Source organism: Tachyglossus aculeatus, chromosome 2 (genome assembly GCF_015852505.1).
Source record: "Tachyglossus aculeatus isolate mTacAcu1 chromosome 2, mTacAcu1.pri, whole genome shotgun sequence".
In the NCBI taxonomy this organism is placed as follows: domain Eukaryota; kingdom Metazoa; phylum Chordata; class Mammalia; order Monotremata; family Tachyglossidae; genus Tachyglossus; species Tachyglossus aculeatus.
Window position 1 is genome coordinate 71,388,501 of NC_052067.1, and position 25,919 is coordinate 71,414,419.

General features: G+C 42.0%; 1 protein-coding gene across 1 annotated transcript in view; it reads right to left on the reverse strand.

Moving 5' to 3' along the window:
• Nucleotides 1-349: 349 nt before the first annotated feature.
• ADGB (androglobin) overlaps nucleotides 350-25,919 on the reverse strand; it is a 178,836-nt gene continuing 153,266 nt past the window's right edge. The window contains exons 30-35 of the mRNA XM_038768913.1: nucleotides 24,159-24,340; nucleotides 19,890-20,051; nucleotides 15,827-15,935; nucleotides 13,799-13,898; nucleotides 7,430-7,613; nucleotides 350-989 (exon numbers count right to left, since the gene is read on the reverse strand). Coding sequence (XP_038624841.1) covers nucleotides 798-989; nucleotides 7,430-7,613; nucleotides 13,799-13,898; nucleotides 15,827-15,935; nucleotides 19,890-20,051; nucleotides 24,159-24,340 — 929 coding nt within the window. The 3' untranslated portion in view covers nucleotides 350-797. The remainder of the gene's footprint in view (nucleotides 990-7,429; nucleotides 7,614-13,798; nucleotides 13,899-15,826; nucleotides 15,936-19,889; nucleotides 20,052-24,158; nucleotides 24,341-25,919) is intronic.

Sequence of the window (25,919 nt, forward strand, 5' to 3'; positions counted from 1 at the left end):
CTCAGCCAAGTTGCCTTGTATTACTTACCCTGAAGATACATGGCTAGGTCATTCTAGACTGTGAGCCCACTGTTGGGTAGGGACCGTCTCTATATGTTGCCAACTTGTACTTCCCAAGCGCTTAGTACAGTGCTCTGCACACAGTAAGCGCTCAATAAATATGATTGAATCAATGACTGAATGAATCTGGTCCTATATTCCCAGTGTAAAGTGAGAGGAGACACTTTTCTTTGCTCTTGTGAAGGCCCACAAGATGCAGTGTTGATTTCCAACAACCATCCTGCCCCTTCACAAAATGGAGGCTTTTACCCAATGCACTTAATCAGATTCTCATGGATAGATGTGCATAAATATTTAATTGAATTTTTAGAGAAATTTCCATAAAATTGAATATTATTTCTTGAATATTCCTAAATCTCTTTAAAAAATTGTAAACTTTCACCAACTTTAAAATTTACCTTGTTGCACAAACAGTTGTTGACAGCTTTCAAAGTTACATGTTCCCAACTTTGGCTTACAGTGAGAAAGAAATAAGGCAGGATGACTGTTAAGAGCCCAATTTCTGCCACATACAATTATGTTACTTATAACATTAGAGTTAAAATGATTATGAACACTACATTTAAAAATCCCCAAACCACAAAAATGCAAATGCTAAGAGAAGAAAATCCAGGCAGATTATGCACTCTTACAAAAACAATTGTGCTTTCTATTTTCTCAACCTAATAATAATAAAAATGCCAAAAAATTGTTACCCTATCCTCTTCCGAGTAAGGACAATGGTTGCATTGACAGAGTTACTTTTTCTTTCCTGAGCCTTTTCCTTGCTTTTTTCTCTGAGCATCTGGGCTCTTCCTCTCCTGCTCTGCTTGAAGTGCTGCTTCTTCAGCTGCCAGTACTTCTTGTTTTTTGAGCTCAGCTTCAAGAAGCTTACTTCTGTAAGACTCTCGAGCAGTGAAAACCCTTGCTCGGGCTTCATCAAGGGATTCCTATAGAAAGAATGCAGGGAATGAATGCATGAAAAGGACACCGGTCCATTTGCCTGTTCCCTAATGGTATCCAGACTCTAGGATCGATTGATTGTCTTGGTCCAATATCCCACCTGGATCCTCTATTTTAACACTTGCCCCTTCTCCTGTCCCATTCATTTGTATTATACCGTATAATCCTGTGTGCAGTTCAGAGCCCTATGGAGAAGTAGTAGCATGTTGAAGCCCAGCGTTGGGGAGAATGCTTGAGAGAGCATTCTGCACTAGTAGTAGTGTAGCCCCAATTCAGCTGTGCCAGCGGCTGAAATTAAAAAATAATTTCTAACCAGAATACCGCTGCTTCCCCTGTCCTGTTTCCCATCCACTTCCCACCCAGTCCTGCTGCCCCACGGGCAAATGGACTCTTGGAGAGGGGACAGGGATGTAGGAAATTTTGCCCTCCATAAGGACTGAATTTGATTGATCAAACAATTATGATGACTGAAGTGTTTTAGATTTATATTTCTCAAACAACATTTGGTAAGTTAAAATCCACTGAAATCCACCCCTTATCGCTAAAATCTGCTCCTTCCTCTCCAACTGTTGTCACATTAATTCAAGCCCTTATCTTATCCAACTTGTACTTCCCAAGTGCTTAGTACAGTGCTCTGCACACAGTAAGCGCTCAATAAATACGATTGATGATGATGATGATCCTATCCCACCTTGATTATTGTATCAGCTTCAGCTAGGAGGCTGCCCTCCTGCCCCCGTCACTCCTGACTCCAGTCCACACTCCATTCTGCTGCCTGGATCGTTTTCTTTCATAAACGTCCAGACCATGTTTCCCCACTCCTCCTTGAATATTCCTAAATCTCTTTTAAAAATTGTAAAATTTCACCAATTTTAAAATGTACCTTGTTGCACAAACAGTTGTTGACAGCTTTCAAAGTTACATGTTCCCAACTTTGGCTTACAGTGAGAAAGAAATAAGGCAGGATGACTGTTAAGAGCCCAATTTCTGCCACATACAATTATGTTACTTATAACATTAAAGTTAAAATGATTATGAACACTAGATTTAAAAATCCCCAAACCACAAAAGTGCAAGTGCTAAGAGAAGAAAATCCAGGCAGATTATGCACTCTTACCAAAACAATTGTGCTTCCTATTTTCTCAACCTAATAATAATAAAAATGCCAAAAAAATTGTTACCCTGAGAGGTGTTTATCCTCTTCTGCATCATACAAAAACTCCTCACCATTGGATTTAAAGCACTTTATCACCTTGCCCCCTCCTACCTCACCTTGCTACTCTACTACTACAACCCAACCCACACACTTTGTTCCTATAATATTAACCTTCTCACTGTACCTAGATCTCATCTATCTTGCCACTCACCTCTCGCCCACATCCTACCCCTGCCTGGAACACATTCCCTCCTCATATAAGACAGATTAAACCTCATATCTCTCACTTCAGAATCGTATTGAAGGCACATCTCCTCCAAGAAGCCTCCCCTTACTAAGCCCTCCTCTCTTCTTATCCCACTCCCTTCTGAGTAGCCCTGACTTGCTCCCTTCATTCACCTTCCCTCCCATCCCTACAAAACATTTGTATATATCTGTATATATTGGTAATTTATTTATTTATGTTTATTAATTTCTGTCTCCCCCTCAAGACTGCGAACTTGTGGGCAGAGAATATGTCCGTTGCTAAACTGTACTCTCCCAAGTGCTTAGTACAGTGCTTTGCACACAGTAAGCACTCAATAAACATGATTGAATGAATGAATGAATATTAGGGATGGTATTTATTAGGTGCTTAATTGCGCCAAGCACTGTGCTAAGCCCCAGAGTAAGTACAATCAGTGGAAACTTACTGCTACTTACTATGTGCAGAATGCTGTATTAAGTGCTTGGGAGAGTGCAACAAAGTAAGTAGACCCAATTCCTGGCCTCAAGTATAGAGAAGGGATAGACATTAAAAGAAATTACAAGGAAGGGGAAGAACATATAATAATAAATGCTGCAGGTATGGGAAGAGTGCCTAAGTGCATGGTGGGTGAGGACTCAAGTAAGTAGGCAAAACAGCATGGAAATGATGAGAGATTTATCAGGGAAGGATTCCTGGAGGGGATGTGATTTTAGCAGGACTCTGAAGATGGGTAGAGTGGTGGCCTGTCAGAGAGGTAGGGGAAGAGAATTCCAGACAGATGGGAGAGCATGACTAAGGGTTGGAGACAGAAGTGACAGCGATACACAATGAGTAGATCGGTACAAGATTATTCATTCAATTGTATTTATTGATCGTTTAATATGTGCAAAGTTGTACTATACTAAGTGCTGGGGAGAGTACAGTACAACAATACACAGACACATTCCCTGCCCACAACGAGCTTACAGTCTAGAGGGGCTTACATCATCATCATCATCAATCGTATTTATTGAGCGCTTACTGTGTGCAGAGCACTGTACTAAGCGCATGGGAAGTACAAATTGGCAACATATAGAGACAGTCCCTACCCAACAGTGGGCTCACAGTCTAAAAGGGGGGAGACAGAGAACAAAACCAAACATAATAACAAAACAAGTAAAATAAATAAATAAATAGAGTAATAAATATGTACAAACATATATACATATATACAGGTGCTGTGGGGAAGGGAAGGAGGTAAGATGGGGGGATGGAGAGTGGGACGAGGGGAATCATACACAGTGCTTGTTCTACTTGAGGAGCAAAAGCTAAGAGGTAGGGAGAGCAGGTATTACCCCCATTTTACAGATTAGAGAACTGAGGTCCAGAGAGTCTAAGTGACTTGTCCAGGGTCAGAGAGCAAGCCAGTGACAGGGCTGGGATCATAACCCAAGCCTCCTCCTGTCTCTATCCCATGCTCTTTCCACTAGGCTGCTTCCGGTAACTAATTTCAAGGCCATTACTAGCAGGCCATCTTGAACTACTCACCTTTCCTCCTAAATTCTACTCTCTCACTTTTCTCTTTCAGTCAGTAACACCACCATCCTCCTTGTCCTAGAAGCTTGTATCCTCTATGTTATTCTGAACCTCTCACTATCTTTCAATTCTCACATGCAATCTACTGAAAAATCCTGCTGGTTCTTCCTTCAGCAGCATCTCCTGCAACCTGGCCTTCCTCTCCACCTAAATGGCTACCACTGTCATACAAGCTCTAATCTTATCAGCCTCCTTGCTTACCCAGCCTCATCACCGGTTTTCCAGCTTCCAGCCTCTCCCTTCTCCAGTTTATTTTTCATGTTGCAAGGGTCAATTCTTGAAGCTTTGTTTGGCACACAAAACTTTCCCTGTGTCCCCGTGTTTCTACTGCATCCCAAACCAACCCTTCTACAATTGCATCCGAGACTCTCAACTTTACCTATCTGCTCTCTTCACCTGCTATTCTCCACCTAACTCTCTTCACTTTTCCCAAGTGAATCTTCTAGCTATTTCTCATTCTTGACTCTTCCCTCTTGACTGTAAGGTAGGGAATTTGCCTGCTAATTCTGTTGTATTGTACTCTCCCAAGAACTTGGTACAGTGCTTGGCATACAGTAGGTGCTCAATAAATATGATTTATTTATTGAGGCACTCAATAAATATGATTTATTGATTGATTCCCTCTCCATCTCCATGCTCATACTGTTCCTCTGGCATGGAACCTTCTACACAGTCCCAATATTCAAAGTCTTCCCCCTCCAACACCTCCTCCCAACACCTCAAATTATATAAACCCATCCACTATATATAGCCCTTATGTACTTATATTCACCCTCAGCACCTTATGTATACTTGTACTTCCCTAGCGCTTAGTACAGTGCTCTGCACACAGTAAGCGCTCAATAAATACGATTGATTGATTGATTGATTGATATACACATTCATTCAATTATACATTCAGTCACTTATTTTGATTGCCCTATTTGTAAATACTTTATGTCTATCTTCCCCATTAGAGTATAGGTTACCTATGGGTAGTGATTGTGCCACTTTTTTGTGGCATTTGTTAAGCACTTATTATAAATAAAAAACTATAAGTGCTGGAGTACATACAAGTGTATTGGGTTGGACACAGTCACTGTCTCGTATGAGGCTCACAATCTAAGTAGGAGGGAGAACAGGAAAATTGAGGCACAGAGAAGTTGTGCTGTCCAAATTCACAGAGCAAGCTGGCAGATTAGGGGTTAAAATCCAGGTCCTCGGACCCTCAGGCCCATGGTCTTTCCACTAGACCATGATGTTTACTTGTTTGGTATTTCCCAAGTGCTTAGTTAAATGTAATGTACCCAGTGGGTGCTCAATTCTAGAAATGTAGTAGTGATTGTCTTTATTAAGGGCGTACTGTAGGCAGATCACTGTACAAAGTGCTGAGAAACAATACACAGGTGAGAAACAGAGTCCCTAATCCTCAAAGGGCTCATGAGTTAAGAATAAAGGAGGAAAGGGAACTGGGGACAGATAAATAAGGAAAAAAATGAAACAGTAAAAACACAAAATCAACATAGAAGACAAGGACATTCATTCATGCATTCAATCGTATTTATTGAGCGCTTATACTGTGTGCGGAGCACTATACTAAGAGCTTGGGAAGTACAAGTTGGCAACATATAGAGACGGTCCCTACCCAACAGTGGTCTCACAGTCTAGAAGGGGGAGCCAGAGAACAAAACAAAACATATTAACAAAATAAAATAATTAGAATAAATATGTACAAATAAAATAAATAAAGTAATAAATATGTACAAACATATATACATATATACAGACAGAGATGAACGGAAAATTAAAGTTGTAAGCTACTCGAGTAGGAAGTGGAGATTTTCAGCCTTCTTGCAGCTCGATGTCTAAAAGTCAGAGCCACGATGACCACTTCAGCTGCGGCCTTCCTAATGGATTAATAACATTTCATGTCATGTACATATTTATGTTGTTGTCCTTTGTATTCTAATACAGTGCTAATTAATCAGTGGTACCGTTTACAGATCACAGAGTTCTAAGAGTCTGGGAGAATACAATCAGTGATGCTTCAGTGATGCTTAATGATGGGTGCTTGTGTGAATGAAAAGATGAATGAGGGATCTTCAGTCCCAATCACATTGTGCAGCACAGGAGTTGTTCTGTGCTAAGATTCTGGTTTATAGCAGCTGGTGCTGTTTCTGTGTCTGCCTGTCTCACAATTCCCTCAAAGCTTTTGTTCAAAAAGAGCCCCTCCTTTATTTATTGTGGTGCGGTATGCTGGTCTGATTGGCACAGCTGCCTTCCAGTTTTTAGCTATGATGGCATATTATTAGATGCTCTGCAGTGTTGTGTCTGTAAAGCATTTCCTCTATCCCAGAGTCCACATCTCCAGATGGTCTCAAGTGCTTTTAGAGGCCTCGGAAAGTCTTGTAAAGTTCTGGTGCTGTCAATCAATCAATCAATCATATTTATTGAGCGCTTACTGTGTGCAGAGCACTGTCCTCTGCACTACTTATGCAGTTGGTGTTCCCAAGCTTTTACCTCAAGCCACCGTGGGACTCTGGGTGCGTGCAGTCAATGATATCTGCATATCAAAAATACTTAGCATAGGCCTTACTTTGTGCATAGCATTGCATTAGGCACCTTGAAGTATACAAAAAACACATCAGAAGACATTTCCTACTCAGAAAGAATTTAATATTTAGGGGGAAAGACAAAAAATACTGACTTGGAAACATCAAAACTCACCCAAACCTACTGCTTGCTGACCCCAGAAGGAGCAACAGCAGTGTCCCAAAGGTCCAGAGTCATGGGCCCTGCTTCATCCACTGCCCCTATGCCAGGAGGGAAGGGACGTGGGCCCTGGGAGTGGGGGAAGTGGAATGATCCGAGGCCATAAGTGGCTCCTTTAAGCTCCTGTGGAAACTTCTCTGTGGTCTAGATGCTGTGGAGGGCCCGTGTCAGGGTTTATTTGGCAGGGTGTCAATGAATCAATCAATCACTCATTACGTTTTTACTGTGTGCAGAGCACTGTACTAAGCACTTGGGTGTGTGTCCTCTCAGTGCTTGTGAGTCTCAGTGGGTCATGGTACTTCCCAAGCGCTTAGTATAGTGCTTTGCACACAGTAAGCGCTCAATAAATATGATTGATTGATTGGGCCCATGCAGTTTGTCAGTTTACACAGTTCTGACTGCTGTGGTGATTAGATGTATTTGAGCCAACCAGGGTTTGACTGTGCTAAACCAAAGCCTTCCTTACCCTCTGTGGACCTTTACTATGTGATACATCCATCAGTTGAACACAGTCATTCCAAGAATAACCTGGAGAGGAATCCTTGAGTACATGTGCATTACTGAAAGCTCAGCATGACTGTTTATGGAAAAAAATAAATGAAATTATATCATGCAAAAGGAAAATTAAATGAGGAAAACTCAATGTTTAAACAAAAGTTGGGGTATACTTGAGATTTGCAAGCGTGGTGCAGTGTTACCTGCAGATCCTCGTACATTTCCAGGACGTTTTCCTTTAATTGATTGCGGGCTGCCTGCTCATATTCCCTTTGCTCAAGGACCTTGTCTCGATATTGGCGAAACTGTCGGATTTCTTCTGCTTTTTGCATTGCTTGCTGCTGGATTAAAGATTCAGTCCGGAGGACGGGCTTGGAGGTTGTTTGCCTTGTGTGAAACATCAAAAAAAGTTTCATTATTTCTGCTCAATATGATTTTTTGTTGCTTGAATTGGAAGAAGAGAGGATCCTACTTCCTATACGTGGTGGTAAATTGGAAATTCTGGTTCAGGAAAATGATTGGATATTGTGGAAACCCTGCTATTAGCCTTTCATTGACAATGCAGTCAGAGCTGTTTGCAGTTTTAAAAGTTCAGTGTTCACTGGAAACCGATTTATGCAGTACAGTAAGTTGCTAATTATTACTGAAAAGTACCAAAGAACTATCAAAGAAATATCAGAGAAACAAGTAGTGGTAGGATTTATTGAAGAACCACTTGGTGCAAAGCATTGTACCAAGTGCTCGGGAAGTACAAAACAAAGAAGCGACAAGATCCCTACCCACAGACCATTTGTACTCTAATAGGGCAGATAGATATAAAAATATATATGTAAGTAGAGTAGGCAAGAAAATAAACTGAATGTACAGTTTAATAAATGTTTATATGACAATGCTGAGGATTGGTCTAAATAACTTGACAAATGTAAAAGACGGTTGATGGATTTATTCAACTTTAAGATGCTGGGAATTAATGAAGGAAGGCTTACTGGAGAAAGTGGGCTTTTAGGAATGTTTTAACTAGGGAGAGAGCTGTAGTCTGTGGGATTTGGGGAGGGACAGTGGGAGTTCCAAGGTGCTGGAACAGTGTGGGTGAAGGAATGTAGGTGAGACTTGAGGATGAGATTAAACACAAAATAGGTTGGCTTGGGAGGAATGAAGAGTGTGAGCTGTGGAGTAATGGGGGAAGACAGAAGATGAGTAACTTGCACTTGCATCTGCCCCTTTAGGCATTTGATATTTACCCCATCCTCAGCCATACAGCACTCATGTACACATCTAATAATTATAAATTATGAATTATTTATATTCATGTCTGCCCTCCGCCCCCCAGTCGGCAAGCTTATTGTGGGCAGGGAACGTATCTACCAACTTTGTTATACGGTACTCTCCCAAGGGCTTAGTATAGTAATCTGCTCACAGTAAGCACACAGCATATACCATTGATTGAGCAAATGCTTGAAGTAAGATAGGGCAAGTTGGTGAAGAGCCTTGAAGCCAGTTGGGAAGAGTTCTGTGTTTGATACGGGCGGACTCATGAAAGTTGTAAAGGGTTTTGAGGAGAGAGGAAATGTGACCCGAACAATGCCCAAGAAGATGGAGCTGTGCAGCTGCCCGCACTTGAAAAGCAGCATGGTCTAGTGGAAGGAGAATGGGCCTGGGAATCAGAGGACCTGGGTTCTCATCCGAGCTCTGCCAAGTGCTAACTGTGTGAATTCAAGCAAGTCACTTAACCTCTCAGTGCCTCAATGTCCTTAACTGTATGATGGGGACTAAAGCTTACTGCCTACTAACAATCTATCAATCATTGGTATGCCTTTTAGACTGTGAGCCCACTGGTGGGCAGGGACTGTCTCTATATGTTGCCAATTTGTACTTCCCAAGCGCTTAGTACAGTGCTCTGCACACAGTAAGCGCTCAATAAATACAATTGATGATGATGGTATTTACTGAGTGCTTACTGTGTCCAGAGCACTGTATTAAGCGCTTGGGAGAGTACAATATAACACTAAACAGACACATTCTCTGCGCACAAGTGTACAGTCCACGTGGCTTAGTGGAAGGAGCCCGGGTTTGGGAGTCAGAGGTTGTGGGTTCTAATCCTGGCTCTGCCACTTATCAGCTGTGTGACTTTGGGCAAGTCACTTAACTTCTCTGTGATTCAGTTACCTCACCTGGAAAATGGGGATTAAGACTGAGCCCCAAAGTGAGACAACCTGACTACCTTGTATCTACCCCAGTGCTAAGAATAGTGTTTGGCACATAGTAAGCACTCAACAAATACCAACATCATCAGAGGGGGAGTCAGACATTATTATAAATAAATAAATGATTAACTTGTATCTACCCCAGCACTTATAACAGTGCTTGACCCATAGTAAGCACTTTACAAAAATAATAGTAATATTAATAATAATAACAACAACCAGCAAGGAGGTTAAGGCTAAGCTTGGATCAGGATGGTAGTTGTTGGGATGGAGAAAAAAGCATGGATCTGGGAGATACAATGTAGGATGAAACAGCAGTATTTAGAAGTAGATTGAATGTGAGAGTTGAAGTATTGCAAGGAGTTGAGGATGCATCGAGGTTGTAAACTTCTGGGGCAGGGAGGATGTGTGTGTTTGACCCGAGATGGGGAGGGTAAGAGGAGGGCTGGGTTTAGAAGACACAATGAAAAGTACTTCAGTTTTATGCATATTGAGTTGAGATGCTAGTGGGACATCCAAGTGGAGATATTCTGGAGGCAAGAAGAGGTGCTGATTTGCAAGTCAGATAATAATAATTAATAATAATAATTTTGGTATTTAAGTGCTTACTATGTGTAAAGCAATGTTCTAAGTGCTGGGGAGGATACAAGATGATCTGGTTGTCCCATGTGGGGTTCACAATCTTAATCCCCATTTTACAGTTGAGGTAACTGAGGCACAGTTACAGTCACAGTTAAGTGACTTGCCCAAAGTCACACAGCTGACAAGCAGCGGAGTCGGCATTTGAACCCATGACCTCTGACTCCCAAGCCCGGGCTCTTTCCACTAAGCCACGCTACTTCTCCTGATGAGAGGTCAGGGCTACAGAGAGAGGTTTGGGAGTCACCCACATAGATATGGTAGCTGAAGCCATGTGAGTGGATGAGCTTCCCAAGAGTGTGAATGTAGAGGGAAGTCCGGGGACACAGAAACACAGGCTTACTGGAAAGATGCTTTAAGAGAATGAGAGGCAGATGAGAACACAGATAGTGCAGTTAGGGAGGAGAACTAGGTTAGAATTGCATTAGCAAAACCAAGGCCAGATAATTTATTGATGAGGAGGGACTGCCCCACAATGTCATATACAACAGAGGGACTGGGAGGATCAGGATAAAGCCCTTTACACTTGGCTATAAGAAAGTCATTAGTGACCTTAGAGAGCGCATTCTCAGTAGAGTGAAGGGGTCGATAGACTGATGGCTGCTTCTCAGCCTGGCCTAGTGGATGGAGCACGGGTGTGGGGGTCAGAAGGGCCTGGGCTTTAATCCTGGCTCCTCCACTTGTCTACTATGCAACCTTGGGGAAGCCCCTTAACTTCTCTGTGCTTCAGTTATCTCACCTGTGGGGATGGGGATTACGATTGTGAGCCCCATGTGGGATATGGACTGTGTCCAACCTCATCTTGTATCTGCCCTAGCGATTAGTCCAGTGACTGGCACAGACTGTGTTTAACAAATACCTTTGAAAAAAAATCCATAATGACTGAGGTGGGTCAAGAAGAGAGTTGGTGGAATGTAAATGAAGATGGGTGCATACCACCAATTCTAGGATTTAGGATAGGAATGGGAGGAGGCATATGGGGCAATAACTGGAAGGGTAGGGAAGGCATTTTTTAGGATGGGGAAGACTTGAATGTTTTTGAAGGCACTGGGGATGGAGCCATTGGAGAGTGAAAGCCTGAAAATGGCAGTAAGGATGGGAGAAGAGTGGGGAACAAGTAATTTTTAGAAGATGAGAGGGAATAAGGTCAGGGTGCACTGAGACTGCTCTCTCCAAAGTCACCAATTGCTGTCTTGCCAAATCTAACAGACTATTCTATCCTAATCTTCCTAGACATCTTGGCTTCCTTTTATATCATAGACAACTTCCTTCTTAAGAAAACTCTAAGCTTAGTTTTTTTGAGTGAGATCTCTCTCTCCTCATACCTCTTTGGCCATTCCTTTCTGGTCTCTTTTGCTAGTTCTTTCTATGCCTCACTCCCGCTATTTGTGGGTGCCCCTCAAAGCTCTTTTCTGGGTCCCCTTATCTCCTTAATTTATATTTTCTCCCTTATCCACTCCCACTGGCTTCAACTATGATCTCTCTATAGATACCTTCCAAATTTTTCTTGCTATCCCTGATCAGGTTTTCTGAAAACTTGTACTTCCTTCTGCTTCCAGGTTATCTCTACATGGCTTAACTACTGGCAACTTAATCAAGATCAAGATGACTAAAACTGAATGCCTCATCTTCTCTCCCAATCCTTTTCTCCACCTCATTTATTCATCACAGTTGAAAACATTACCATTCACTCCATCTCTCAAACCTGCAACTTTGGTGTTATCTTTAACTTCTCCCTCTATTTCAATCCCACAGTCGGTTTGTCACAATCAGTCAATCAGTGATATTTATTGAACATTTACTGTGTTGTAGAGCACTGTACTAAGCACTTGGGAAAGTACAGTACAACAGTTGGCAGACACAATTCCTGTCCACAAGGAGCTTATAGTCTTCAGGGGGAGATGGACATTAAAATAAATTATGATGGGAATACATTGCCTCTACATTTCCACAGTCCATCCCTTCTTCTCCATCCATATATCCACCATGCTGGTCAAATTACATCATATTCTGGTTCGACTCCTGCATCAGCCCCTTGTTAATCTCTCTGCTTCTACCTTCTCCTTCCTCCAGTCTAGACTTTACTCTGCAGCCCCAATCATTTTCTGAAATTTCATTTGCACACATTTCCCCATTCCTCATAAACCTCCAATAGCTACACCTATTACTCTTTGAATTAAACAGACTTGTATTCTCACCTGTAGACTAGGCTCATTGTGAACAGGGACTATGTCTGTTCTCTCCCAAGAGCTTAGTACAGTGCTCTGCACACAGTAAGCGTTCAATAAATATGACTGCTGACTGACATCCACTTTCCTTTCCCGCCACACTCCAGCTCACAATATTCATTCCTCCCAAGCTGACCTACTGGCTGTGCTTTATTCTCATCTCTCCTTCCCCCAAACTGTTGCTCATGTCCTACCCATGGCTCTCCTCATTTTCCAACACATTCTGAGGTCACATGTTCTCCACAGAGTTATCCTTGAGTAATACCTAATCTCTCCACCTTCTATCCCTCAAGTGCCTCTTCATCCCCTCTATGCCCTGTACCACTTATACACCCATTTTATATACTCTACTTCCCCCATTTGTAATTTATATTAGTTTGTCTACTCGGTAGACCTAGCTCCTTAAGGACAGGGATCACATCCTTCTAGCTCTTTTGTACTCTTCCAATTGCATAGAACAGCGCTCTGCAAACTGTAGGTACTCCATAAATGCTACTGACTGATTGAGTTTCCAGCAGAAAAGGGAGCTGAGTTATAGCACAGCAGAGTGAAGACTAGTGGCAGATGTTGGCCTAGGGCCTAGAATTCTACTGGTTGCATTCAGTTACATTCAAGTTCAAGTTTTATGGGGCTAAAACCTGAATGAAAACAAGCTTTCTGAGGTATTTTCTTTATTACAATCTCCTTGAATTTCACCTGGTGCGATAGAAGCTGTATACTCTTTCAACTATGTTTGAACAATCTATCCCCTTATCCTTTATTTCCCATTGAGACAGCCATTAACATGACATGATGCTGGGACTGCACAGGGGTTTGCAGCATCTACTGTGCTTTTGGTTTAGGAAAGAGCATAGGAGTGAGAGTCAGGAACTAGTCCCAGCTCTGCCACTGATCTGCTGCATGGCCTTAGGCAAGTCACTTACCCTCTCTTGGCCTCAATTTCTTTGTCTGCAAAATCAGTCTAAATTACCTGCTCTCCTTACCTCTTAGAGTGCCATGTGACATAGGAACTATACAATCTAATTAGAATATTATTCTGTATGGAATTCAATTACTGAGAATCAAGTGTAATTCTACAATAACCACATGACTTGCATGTCTTGGAACAGATCTATCATATCATTAAGAGGATGAGAGAAAGTGCTAGGAGATTTTCCTTTTGTTTAAGACTTCAAAATGATGTGTTTCTTCCCTGTTTCTTCCCTGATCATAATAAAACAATTTCTGATAAAATGAGAAAGCAAGCAAGATGTAACGCAACTCTAGCTCAGTTCAATTTAGTCAAGTATAAAGATTTGAAATCACCTTAAATGCTAATACTAATAAATTCCTACCGGCTTGATACACATGGATAGAAATATTGCTGGTAATCATTCATCTCAAACACCAGTTTTGATTGAGACTGCCCATGCAAGTCCTGGGCATTTGTTTCAGAATCAAGATTTCCCTAGAATGTCACATCGTCATTGTCAGTGACTTAAAGGTGATCTGTAATCAGTACCTAATATATGGAGTGAGGTCCAGAGGTTTCCACTCTTTCCGATGAGTATCAATTGCTTTTGGGGTTGGAGGTTTAAGCGCGATCGCAGTAGAAGACACAACTGTAATAAACAAATATAAAAAGGCTTATCACAGTCACTTTCTAACAATCTTTTCCTAATGGACAAACAGTAATTAATTGAATTGATTTGATCAACATGATACTGAGTGTTTACCTTGTAGCTACTACTGTTGTATTACCCTTAGATTGTCAGGCCCTTGGGGGACTGGACTGTGTCTGACCTGATTATCTTGTTTCTACTCCAACTCTTACTACAGCGCTTGGCAGGCACATAGTAAGCACTTAACAAATGTCATTATTACTACCATCATCATTATCATTGTTAAATATATAGACCATTAACGCGAGAAAGTGCTATGAAAGTGTAGTCAGGTAAGATTGGAAGATAATGAAAGGGTAAAGAGGCCTTAACTATAAAGCACCATGGAATTTAGGTAGAAGGGATTTAAAAATACTAATTATACTTGTACCTATGCCCAAAATGCTATTTATAGAAAGTATTTTAAAGTAGAAGGAGTAGTAGCATTTACAGAGTGCTCATTGGGTGCAAATGCACTGTTCTAAATACAAAACAAGCAAGTGACACATTTCCTCATTCATTCATTCAATTGTATTTATTGAGCACTTACTGTGTGCAGAGCACTGTACTAAGTGCTTGGGAAGTACAAGTTGGCAACATATAGAGATGGTCCCTACCCAACAATGGGCTCACAGTCTAGAAATTTCCTCATTAAACTTTAATGGAAAAGACAGACAAAAAATAATTTACAGAGTAGTCAAAATGCATAGTTGAATATACAGTTGATTAAACCTTCGTATATAATGGCTGAGATTGGATATATGTAGGTATTTGGCTAATGGGTTGAGATGTGTTGGTTGCTAAGAGTAAACTGGGAAGGCATGTTGGAGGAGGTGGACTTCAAGAAGTCATTTAATGTAGGGATGGCTGTGGTCTGGATTTGTGGAAGGATGGGGAGGAAGAAATTTCAAGCTGGAAGAACTGTGTTAGCAAGGGGTTGGAGGTGGGACAGCTATAAAGTGAGTTTAAGAGGAATGAAGACAGAGGGTTGTGGTTTGTTTGTTTATTTGGAGTCTGAGTAATTGAAAAATTGCTACAATTGTCATTTCAGTATAACAAACTCGCATTAAACCACTAGAAAAATATCATCATATCACTATATCAGAGGAAGGGCTTGTTCTTGGAATATGAAAGAGACTTCTGTTTTTTGACTTCAGGAGGGGGTTCAAGTCCCTTGCATCCCTAGAAGAAGTATGGCCTAAATGAGCAAGGGCTTGGGAGTCAGAGGTCCTAGGTTCTAATCCCAGACTTGCCACTTTGCCTGCTGTGTGACCTTGGGCAAGTCACCTACTTTCTCTGTGTATCAGTTTCCTCATCTATAAAATAGAACTGAATGCCTATTCTCCCTTACCCTTAGATTGTGAGCCCCAGGTGGGAGAGGGATTGTGTCAAAATTATCCTGTACCACCCAGTGCTTAGTACAGTGGTTGGCACATAGGTGCTTAACAAATACCATACTGATTATTATTCATGTCAATGTGAGGACCAGTAGTTCTTATTTTTCCTATCCCCAAAATGTTCCTTCATCTCATGGAGAGGCTATAATGCTATAATGAGTAGCTCATTGTGAGCAGGGACTGTGACTGCTAATTCTGTTGTACTGTCCAAGCACTTAGTACAGTGCTCTACATTTAGTAAGCACTCAATAAATACCATTGATTGGTTATAATAAGGTAACTAGGGCTCAGAGAAGTGAAGTGACTTGCTCAAGGTCATACAGCAGACAAGCGGTGGAGCTGGGATTAGAATCCAAGTCCTTCTGACTCCCTGGACCATGCTAAACCATGCTGCTTCTTTTCAGTATAACTTTCCTCTCAAGTGCACAGCTAATTTAAAACCAGAACACTTCTGTACAGTGCCATTTACTTGATCTGTGAAACAGTCAGTACCTCTTTCCCTCGATCCAGTGGTTGCACCCAAAGACTGAGTCTCCACGGTAGACTCTGCAGCTGTATCCTTGGAGCAGAGATTAATGAACTGTCTGCGTGACTGCTGGGCCTGGAGAACAAAAGCCATGAGCTATTGGAGTGGAAATTAAATAGCAACAACATGGCTACAGTCATTTAATAACTACCAAGCAATAAAATACCAAGTTAAGCAAAGGTGAGCATAGCTTCATTCACAGAGAGGTACTCCTCCATGTTCATTGGAAATGTTGGGCTTTTAGAGACACTCTCCTTCTTCCCCGCCTCCATCCACTCTTGCCCCATAATACATGGGGACCCGGAAAATTTGTGATTGAGGTCTACAGCTCCACTGAGGGAGGAGCCTGGCTTTGCCTGGAGGGAGCCTTCAGGAAGTGGCAGCAAAAGGTTTCCTGCCCTGGAATCCCTCTGAAAGGAAGGGCTAAGACACTGAGGGGAAAGTGCTGTGATTCCTCTTACACAACTGTTCCCAAGCACTTAGTACAGTGCTCTGCACACAGTAAGCGCTCAATAAATATGATTGAATGAATGAATGAACTGCCTTGCAGGTGACCTGCAGCCTCTGACTGCCCGGCAGGCTCCTCTGCAGCTAAGCCCTTTTATGGGTTGAAGACATACTGTGAGGGCTGAGGCGCAGGGAAGCCTGACTCCCCTGTGAACTTTGCATGTGCCTTAGCTGATGACCCTACTCCATGTCTCCCCACCCAATCCCTGTCCTCCCTCGGATATTCCCATCACTGTAGGCAGCAACACCAACCTCCATGTCACAAGCCCGTAACCTTGGCATTGGTCTTGCCTCATCTCTCTCACTCAACCCACATATTCACTCTGTCACCAAACCGTGTCGGTTCTATCTTCAAAATATTGCTAAAATCCATCCTTCCCTCTCCATCCAAACTGCTACCATGCTGATCCAAGAACTTATCATATTCATCATCATCATCATCAATCATATTGATTGAGCGCTTACTGTGTGCAGAGCACTGTACTAAGCGCTTAGGAAGTACAAGTTGGCAACAGATAGAGACGGTCCCTACCCAACAGCGGGCTCACAGTCTAGAAGGTGGAGACAGACAACAAAACCAAACGTATTAACAAAATAAAATAAATAGAATAAATATGTACAAGTAAAATAGAGTAATAAATATATGCAAACATTTATACATATATACAGATGCACAGCATTAGCCTCCCTGCCTCCTGTCTCTCTCCAGTCCAGTCCATTCTTCACTCTGTTGCCTAGATCATTTTTCTGCTTCCCCACTCCTCAAGAACCTCCAATGGTTGCCCATTCACCTCCACATCAAACAGAAATTCCTTAACATCAACTTTCAAGCCCACAATCACTTTTCCCCCTTCTATGTTACCAGCTGATTTCCTACCCCAACGCAGGCCGCACACTTTGCTCCTCGAAAGCAACTTAACTAACTGACCTCCATTTTGTCTATCTCGCCACCAACCCCTTGCACGCGTCCTCCCTCCGGCGTGGAGCTCCCTCTCCTTCACATATAACAGATCACTACTCTCCCTACCTTCAAAGCCTTATTAAAATTACATCTCCTCAAAGAGGCCTTCTGTGACTAAGTCCTCATTTCTCCTACTCCCTTTCCCTCCTGTGTTGCACTTGCACTTAGTACTTGACACTGACCTCACCCTCAGCCCCACAGCACCTATGTACACATCCACAATTTATTTTACTGTTTTTCTCCCCCTCTAGACTGTACGCTCCTTGTAGGCAGGAAATGTGTCTACCACATCTTGTTGTATTGTACTCTCCCAAGCACTTAGTATAAGGCTCTGCAAACAGTAAACACTCAGTAAATACCATTGATTAACTGACTGATAGGGAAAAAGGCAGAATGAAATCAGAAATATTCTTTGTCTTTGTGGAACCATAAACACTTTGATTTAAGATTGTGCACGGAGAAGCAATGCTGCCTAGCATCAGATGACACGGTCATCCTGCCCTGGTCCCACAGACTCTGAAAAAAGAGTTCATCCAGTCAGATGAACTGAATCCCTCTGCATTCAAGTAATAGTACAAATGGGGATAGAGTTTGGAGTATTCTATTATAGCTGAGCTTCTACTGATACCTACTGAAAAGTTTGTATTTTCCACAAGCAATAGATTAATCAAATTTAAAACTAAAATGAATAAAAGTGCTGTGCTTCTAAGATATTTCCTCCTCTTCCCCCATCACACACAGGCGCTAGGGGCTGGCAGGGAGCTGAATGATTTAATGCCATCGTTGATCTAAATTGGTCCTCTTTTTAACAAATTTCAGTGAGCTTGTAGTTTCTTTTCCCTAATTTAATAATCTACCACTTCTCATGGTGCAGGTGGAACTAAATCAATTAATGGTACTTAGCACTTACTGTGTGCAGAACACTGTACTGAGTACCTGGGAATACAATATAGCAGACTCAGCAGACATATTCTATCTTTCTCTCTAGACTGTGAGCTTGTTGTGGGCAGGGAATGTCTTTGATCATCATCAATCGTATTTATTGAGCGCTTACTTTGATGTTATATTGTACTTTCCCAAGCACTTAGTACAGTGCTTTTCACATAGTAAGTGCTCAATAAATATGATTATTATTATTAGTAGTAATAATAATAATGTTCTGTGCCCACAAGTAGTTACAGTCTAGAGTGGGGAGACAAACATGGAAATAAATTGCAGATAGGAGAAATGGCAGGGTATTAGGATATGCACACAGACAAATGGTTTTATGTGACCTGGAAGAAAACCACAGAATCTCTGAGCGAAGCTGAGTAAAACCTGCTCAGACTGTCTTCCCTTCATAAATGCTTCTTCCTGCCTAATGTGGTTGCCCAGAAGAACTGGTGTTCAATAAAGGAAATTTTTATATTAAGATTCTCACCTTTCAGATAAGGGTTTCGCATGATAAATATAAATATTGTATTTCATTCTAAAGCTCTTTTCTGTAACCTTCTTGGGAAATCATTGAAGAGGCCTCACCTCCCTCCACACAAACCCCACTTAAAAAGTCCCACGTGTGGGGGAATCTCTCACTTTCATAGACACCCACTCACCAGGACATCTGGCTCATGTGTGCAGAACCCCAAATAGGTTAGCATTTGGCTGCTATCTGCTGTCCTCTCCTACCCACTGCCCCCTCTCACACTGGATTCACCAGGACTCCAGGCTGGGACAAGGTGGGGCAGACACATTCTTTCATATTTATTGAGTGCTTATTATGTGCAGGGCACTGTACTAAGCTCTTGGGAGAGTGCAATATAACAAACAGGCACATTCCAAACAGACACATTCCCTGCCCACATGAACTTACAGTCTAGAGGACAAGCTTACGGTCTAGTGAATGAGTTTTCTTGGGACAGAATTTTACCAGGAGAGAATTCTGGTTTTGTCTGGGATCCGCACAGGGCTGACTTCACTTTATCGGCAGCTGGGCTAGACAGACCAACTGGTAATTATTTTGTGGTCATCTCTCTAGTCCCCCTGGGGTTGCTGTTTGACATTCTGTATCTGGAATGTTGTCTGTTACATCTTAAACCTTGGGATACCCAGTATTTTACATACTTGGACTGGGGCCCCATGTGGGAACTGATTGCCTTGAATCTCCCCCAGTTAGCTGATTTTTTGCCTAAAAGCTTATGGTAAGGAGCTTCTGTGGGGAGACATGGATTGAACACTTCTTTAGGAAGATGATCTGGGCAGCAGAATGAAGTTATTAGAGTAGGGAGAGAGAGCAGGCAGGGAGGCTGGTGAGGAGACTGGTGTACTAGTCACGGAGAGATACAATAAGTGCTTGGACCAGCATGATACCAGTTGGGATGGAAAGCAATGTGTGTATTCTAGAGATGCTGTGAAGGTAATTTTCACTGTTAGCCAATTTGCACAAATGGGAAAGATCATTCTGTTAGCAATTCTATTTTGCTCAATAAATAAATAAATCATTGATCCAGATGCATTTCTTCTACTTCATATCTCTCAATGAGATTTAAATTTTAAAAGTAGCCATCTTTATTTTTTTTTTTTACCTTGACAGACCTTCCTGGTTCAGCGGACTCCCATGCTTGTTTCATGGCTCTGATTTCATCTGCTCTCTCAGTATCTTTCTTCACTTCCAGTGTGTCTGCCTCATTCTGTTCACTGACAAGGCGTAAAATCCAGTGAGCTTTGTTGGGATCACGTTGTTGGATCTGAAAGAGAGTCAGTTTGATGATTAGATAAAACACTCAGGGACCATAGATTCTATCTTACATTTCCCGGCCTGAAACTACCTTTTTTTTCCTTTTACGGTATTTGATAAGCACTTACTATGTATAAGCACTTTTTTGAGCACTGGGATAGATACAAGTTAATCAGGCTGGACACAATCCCTGTCCCATATGGGGCTCACAGTCCAAGTAGGAGGGAAAACAGGTAATTAATCCCCATTTTACAGTTGAGAAAACTGAGACACAGAGAATTTGTTACTTGCTAAAGGTCACATAGCAAGCAATTAGTAGAGTAGGGATTAGAACCCAGGTTCTCTGATTCCCCAGACCATGCTCTTTCCACTAGGCTATGCTGCTTCCTAGCCTTGTTTTTCCCATTCTAAGAAACCTTATATTCACTGCCAAATATTGTAACAGGCATTAATAATATGTCACAGATGTGGACTGATGTGTAAATATTTTCTTTATCCATTTTCTAGGGTGGCTCATCACATAACCCAATTTCCTTTTTTCAAAACTGCAGTTCCTAAACTTATGGAGTCAATGCACACAAATTCAAGGCAGGACACTCTGGCTTGAACCAGTTTAGATAGTTGGATTAGATAATTTCTTGTATTCATTTGGTATTCTGAATGTACTGCACTGAGGGTTCATAGTACATTGTTCTGCTTGCATTTTAATAATGAAACACTAAAAGACAAGTTACCAAGTGCAAGAAACAATATACATTATAAACCACCCAACCGGAAACAATTGAACTACCTGCCACACTCCTTCTTTCCTCCCTAGGATTTTGTGACCTGGAGACCGTTTTATGGCAAAACCACGTTGTTCTACATAACTTCTGTATTGTCAAATGGCTGCAAAAGGCTTAAGGTTCCAGAAAAACACCCCAAGCATTCCTCTAATATGGTGACTTTTGAGAAGGTGTTTTCTGTGGAGTGAAGCGGGCAGAAGCCAAATTGGAAGGGGTCAAGGAGAGAATTGGAGGAGAGGCACTTAAGACAGCAGATGTAGACAACTTGCTCAAGGAATATGGAGAGGAGTGGCAGGAGGGAGATGGGGCAATAACTGGAAAGAGTCATGGGACTCAAGGGAGGGTTTTTTTTTTTAAGGGTAGGGGAGACATGGGCATGTTTGAAAGCAGTGGGGAAAAAGCCATTGGAGAGCGAACAGTTGAAGATTTTGATTTTGTACTAATATGTACAAGCCAAATTGTACATATTTGATGTTGGATTTCCTCTAAGGACCTTCATAGCTTAAAGTGGCAGACCTTGTGGTCACATGAGCAAGTGATTCTGAACCTTGTGGTTGGGGGCAGGCTGACTCCAGTCCCAACATCTCTGAATGCTACTTTGGGATGGGGCTTTCGAGGCATTCTGGCTCTGCTCCCTCACCCTAAAAGGTCTGGGAGCCATGAAGGACCAGAGAAACCCCCACTGTGACTGAAATCTCCATTGATCCTAAAGAATCTGACCCATGGCCTGCTGATGGGTCCCATAAATGTTTATAATGTATATTGTTTCTTGCACTGGGTAATAATCAATCAATCAATTGTATTTATTGAGCGCTTCCTGTGTGCAGAGCACTGTACTAAGCACTTGGGAAGTACAAGTTGGCAACATATAGAGATAGTCCCTACCCAACAGTGGGCTCACAGTCTAAAAGGGGGAGACAGAACAAAACCAAACATACTAACAAAATAAAATAAATAGAATAGATATGTACAAGTAAAATAAATAAATAAATAAATAGAGTAATAAATATGTACAAATATATACATATATACAGGTGCTGTGGGGAAGGGAAGGAGGTAAGATGGGGGGGATGGAGAAGGGGATGAGGGGGAGAGGAAGGAAGGGGCTCAGTCTGGGAAGGCCTCCTGGAGGAGAGAGAATTATGGAGGAGAAGTAGAGATTTGTGACTATTTTGGGCAGGTTTTGAAAGCTTCAGTAGCCTCCTCTTCCTCCCACAGTAGTGGAGGCTTCCAAATACCAGAAAATCTATATCAACTTTGTTATATTGTGTACTCCCAAGCACTTAGTACAGTGTTCAGCACACAGTAAGTGCTCAATGAATATGATTGATTAAGTTGGTGTCTGACAGTACTCAAAAGTACACTGCTTTCCTAATCCATAAGTAATAGTCGCAGGTTGCAATATGACTATTACAAAGTTTATCTAAAATAATGCAATAACATCATAAGAACACAGCCTAGAGGACCTATGTGTGTGTGTTTGTGTTTGGGGAGTTGGGGGCATCCTAGACCCCCTTCCTCACCGCCTCTCCAGCACCATTCCACTTTCCTCCCAGATGTCTATAATTATGGGCACTACTTCTGAGCCTTGGGATTCAGCAGCAAGAGGTTGGAGGCAGAAACTGAAAACACCAGGTATATTAGCTGAGCAGGTGCTATGTCAGTACTGGGCAGAGGACAAACCAAGCTGAAAACCAAACTGGTTGTCTGGTTCACCTGTGGTGTCAGGTTGGAGGCTAGGAGTTCCTCCTTTGTTTTGCTGGAGCGAGGGGAAGCCAGTGGATGGCCTATTAACAGCTATTTCCCACTCCCCCTTAAATGGGGACTGAGAATCCAGAATCCCCTCAGTGACCCCAGCAATGTGTTTAGCAGCTTGTTGATGTAAACCGCATGGCGTTTGTGACAAGTCTCATCCCTAGTGTTCAATAATAAATAATAAGTTAATAAATCATTTTAAGGTCGAATTTATTTCTCATTTAGCACAATACATTTCTAAATAGTTTCAATCACTAGGTATTTACAGAGCACAGAGCTCTGTACTAAGCATTTGGAAGAGTACAGTAAAGGGAGAAGATACGATCTCTGGCCTTAAGACACTTACAAAATAGCAAGGAAAAATAAATTCCTGATAGGAAGAAGTGAATGGAAATCTGGATATGTGGATAAATTCTTTAGTAGATTATATAAATTGATATGTGTAGAATGATACAGGTGGTTGTGAGTGGGTAAGTGCTTGGTTGCGAAAATGGCAAGGTTTCCTTTAATCTGTGGGCAGAGTCTCCCAAGTGCTTAGTATAGTGCTCTGCACATAGTGAGCACTCAAATATCATTTATTGATTGATTGGCAGTAATAATAATAATAATAATAATAATAATAATAATAAATGACCAGGGGTGAATAAAACTCGATGAGGGAATAATATCTTGGAGGAAATGGGTTTTAAAGATAAGGAGAGATGGAATCTGGTGAATCTGAGGAGGGGAAGGAGTTCCAGGCAGGAAGAAGGCTGTGAGCCAGGGATTGGATGCAAGAGAGCTGACAATGAGGCACGGAGAGTAACTTAGTTTAAGGGGAATGAAGAATATGAAGTGGAGTGCAGTGGGAGAAGAGAGTATACAAATAAGAGGGAGAGAACTTATAGAGTTTCTTAGAGCCAATGGCCAGAAGTTTTTCAGCTTGGTGGGGAAGAATGGGTAACCTTAGAAGGTTTCTGAATGAGGAGATGTGTGTAGAATGCAGCTTTAGAAAAATGACTGTAAATTTGTCGTTGTAAACTGTGGCTTAGAAGGATGCTTCTTGTTAAATTCCACTGAGAATCAAGCTGCTTAATACACTTACAATACGCAACAAGGATGAGTCTCTTCCTCTCCATTCATTATTGCTGGGAAAAAGACCTGCCTAGTTCAGTACAGCAGGGTAGCTGGAAGTCATAAATTATTCTCTTCACTTTTCTCTTTGTGTCTCTTCTCTCGTTGGGAGATGCTGGGGAACAGGAATTTTGCCTGAATTGAGGCTACACACATTGAAAGAGTCTAATAAATGTCATTACTCATGATGTTTATTGGTCAAAGACACTGGTGTTTTAGAAGCATGAATAACAGAGTAGTATGATGTCCTCTTCACAGCAGAGTTAAAGAAGAGGTTTGAAGCAACTGACTGGGTAATTCTGGCATAACTCCCTTTTTTGCCTGAATTAACTAGTATTTTTATTAATTTATTTGACTCATAGCCTTAACCTCCCCCTAACCTGCCTCACTTTCAAAGATCGATCACCTAATCAGAAATGATGTCTAGGAAGAGACTTCCAAATGCATTTCATCAAGGGCTTTACCTGAGAATCAGGTCTGGATACCGTTTTTTCTTTAAGTGTCTTTTCTTTATCAACCTTTTCAGAGGCTTTGTCTTTGGTTTTGCGAGTTGTTTTGGAACTGCCTGCAGATTTTGGTCCCTCAGTGATGCTGGGGAAATCCACTATTCCCGACATGGTGCTATCCTCATGCTTCTCTGCGGGTACTGTGGAGATACCATGATTGAAACTTCAGGTACACATTGCAGCTAAGAGCTAATAAGAAAGTCAGTTCATGAAATGGAGAAGAGATTCCAAGCCAGGAAAGATGTGCATTCCTAGCTTTTTGGACAGTTCTCAGATTGCTTCGCTAAGGAGAAGCAGCGTAGCTCAGTGGAAAGAGCATGGGCTTTGGAGTCAGAGGTCATGGGTTCAAATCCCAGCTCCGCCAGCTTTGTGACTTTGGGCAAGTCACTTAACTTCTCTGTGCCTGTTACCTCATCTGTAAAATGGGGATTAAAACTGTGAGCCCCCTGTGGGACAACCTGATCACCTTGTAACCTCCCCGGTGCTTAGAACAGTGCTTTGCACATAGTAAGTGCTTAACAAATACCATTGTTATTATTATTATTATTATTATTGTCTAACTGGGACAAAGAAAACAATAAATCTAAGCTATACTGCTGGATGGCTCTACTATGGGAAAGTAGATTCATTCAATCAAATTTATTGAGTGTTTACTGTGCGCAGAGCACTGTACTAAGTGCTTGGGAGAGTACAATACAGTAATAAACAGACATATTCCTTGCCCACAACAAGCTTACAGTCTTTGGGTAGGGCAGGGGGAGTCAAACTTTGATGTAAATTAATAAATTACAGATAGGAACATAAGTTCTGTGGGGATGGGAGGGGAGAAAAACAAAGGGAGCAAGTCAGGGTGATGCAGAAGGAAGTGGGAGAAGAGGAAAGGGGGGTTTAATCAGGGAAGGCCTCTTGGAAGAGATGTGCCTTCAATAAGGCTTTGAAGCAAAGGCGAGTAATTGCCTGTCGGATTTGAGGAGGGAGGGCGTTCCAGGCCAGAGGCAGAGCATGGGCGAGGGGTTGGTGTCGGGATAGTTGAGACCGAGGCACAATGAGAAGGTTAGCATTAGAGAAGTGAAGTGTGTGGACTGGGTTGTAGTAGGAGAATAGTGAGGTGAGGGAGGAGGGGGCAAGGTGCTTGAGTGCTTTAAAGCCAATGGTGTGAAGTTTTTGTTTGATGTGGGGGTAGATGGACAACTACTGGAGTTTTTGGAGGAGTTGGGAGACATGTCCTGAATGTTTCTGAAGAAAAAATATCCAGGCAGCAGAGTGAGGTATGGACTGGAGTGGGATGAGACAGGAGGCTGGAAGATCAGCAAGGAGGCTGGTGCAGTAATCCAGGAGGGATAGGATGAGTGATTGTATTAACATGTAGTTTGGATGGAGAGGAAGGGCAGATTTTAGTGATGTTGTGAAGGTGGAACTATAGGATTTAGTGATGGATTGAATATGTGGGTTGAATGAGAAAGAGGAGTCAATGATAACACCAAAGTTATGGGCTTGTGAGACAGGAAGGATGGTGGTGTGATCTACAGTGATAGGAAAGTCACAGTGAGGACAAGGTTTGGGTGGGAAGATGAGTTCTGCTTTGGACATGTTGAGCTTGAGGATATAGGAGGGCATCCACATAGAGATGTTTTGAAGGCAAGAGGAAATGCAAGTCTACAGACAGGGAAAGAGATAAGGGCTGGAGATATTGGGTATCATCCACAAAGAGGTGGCAGT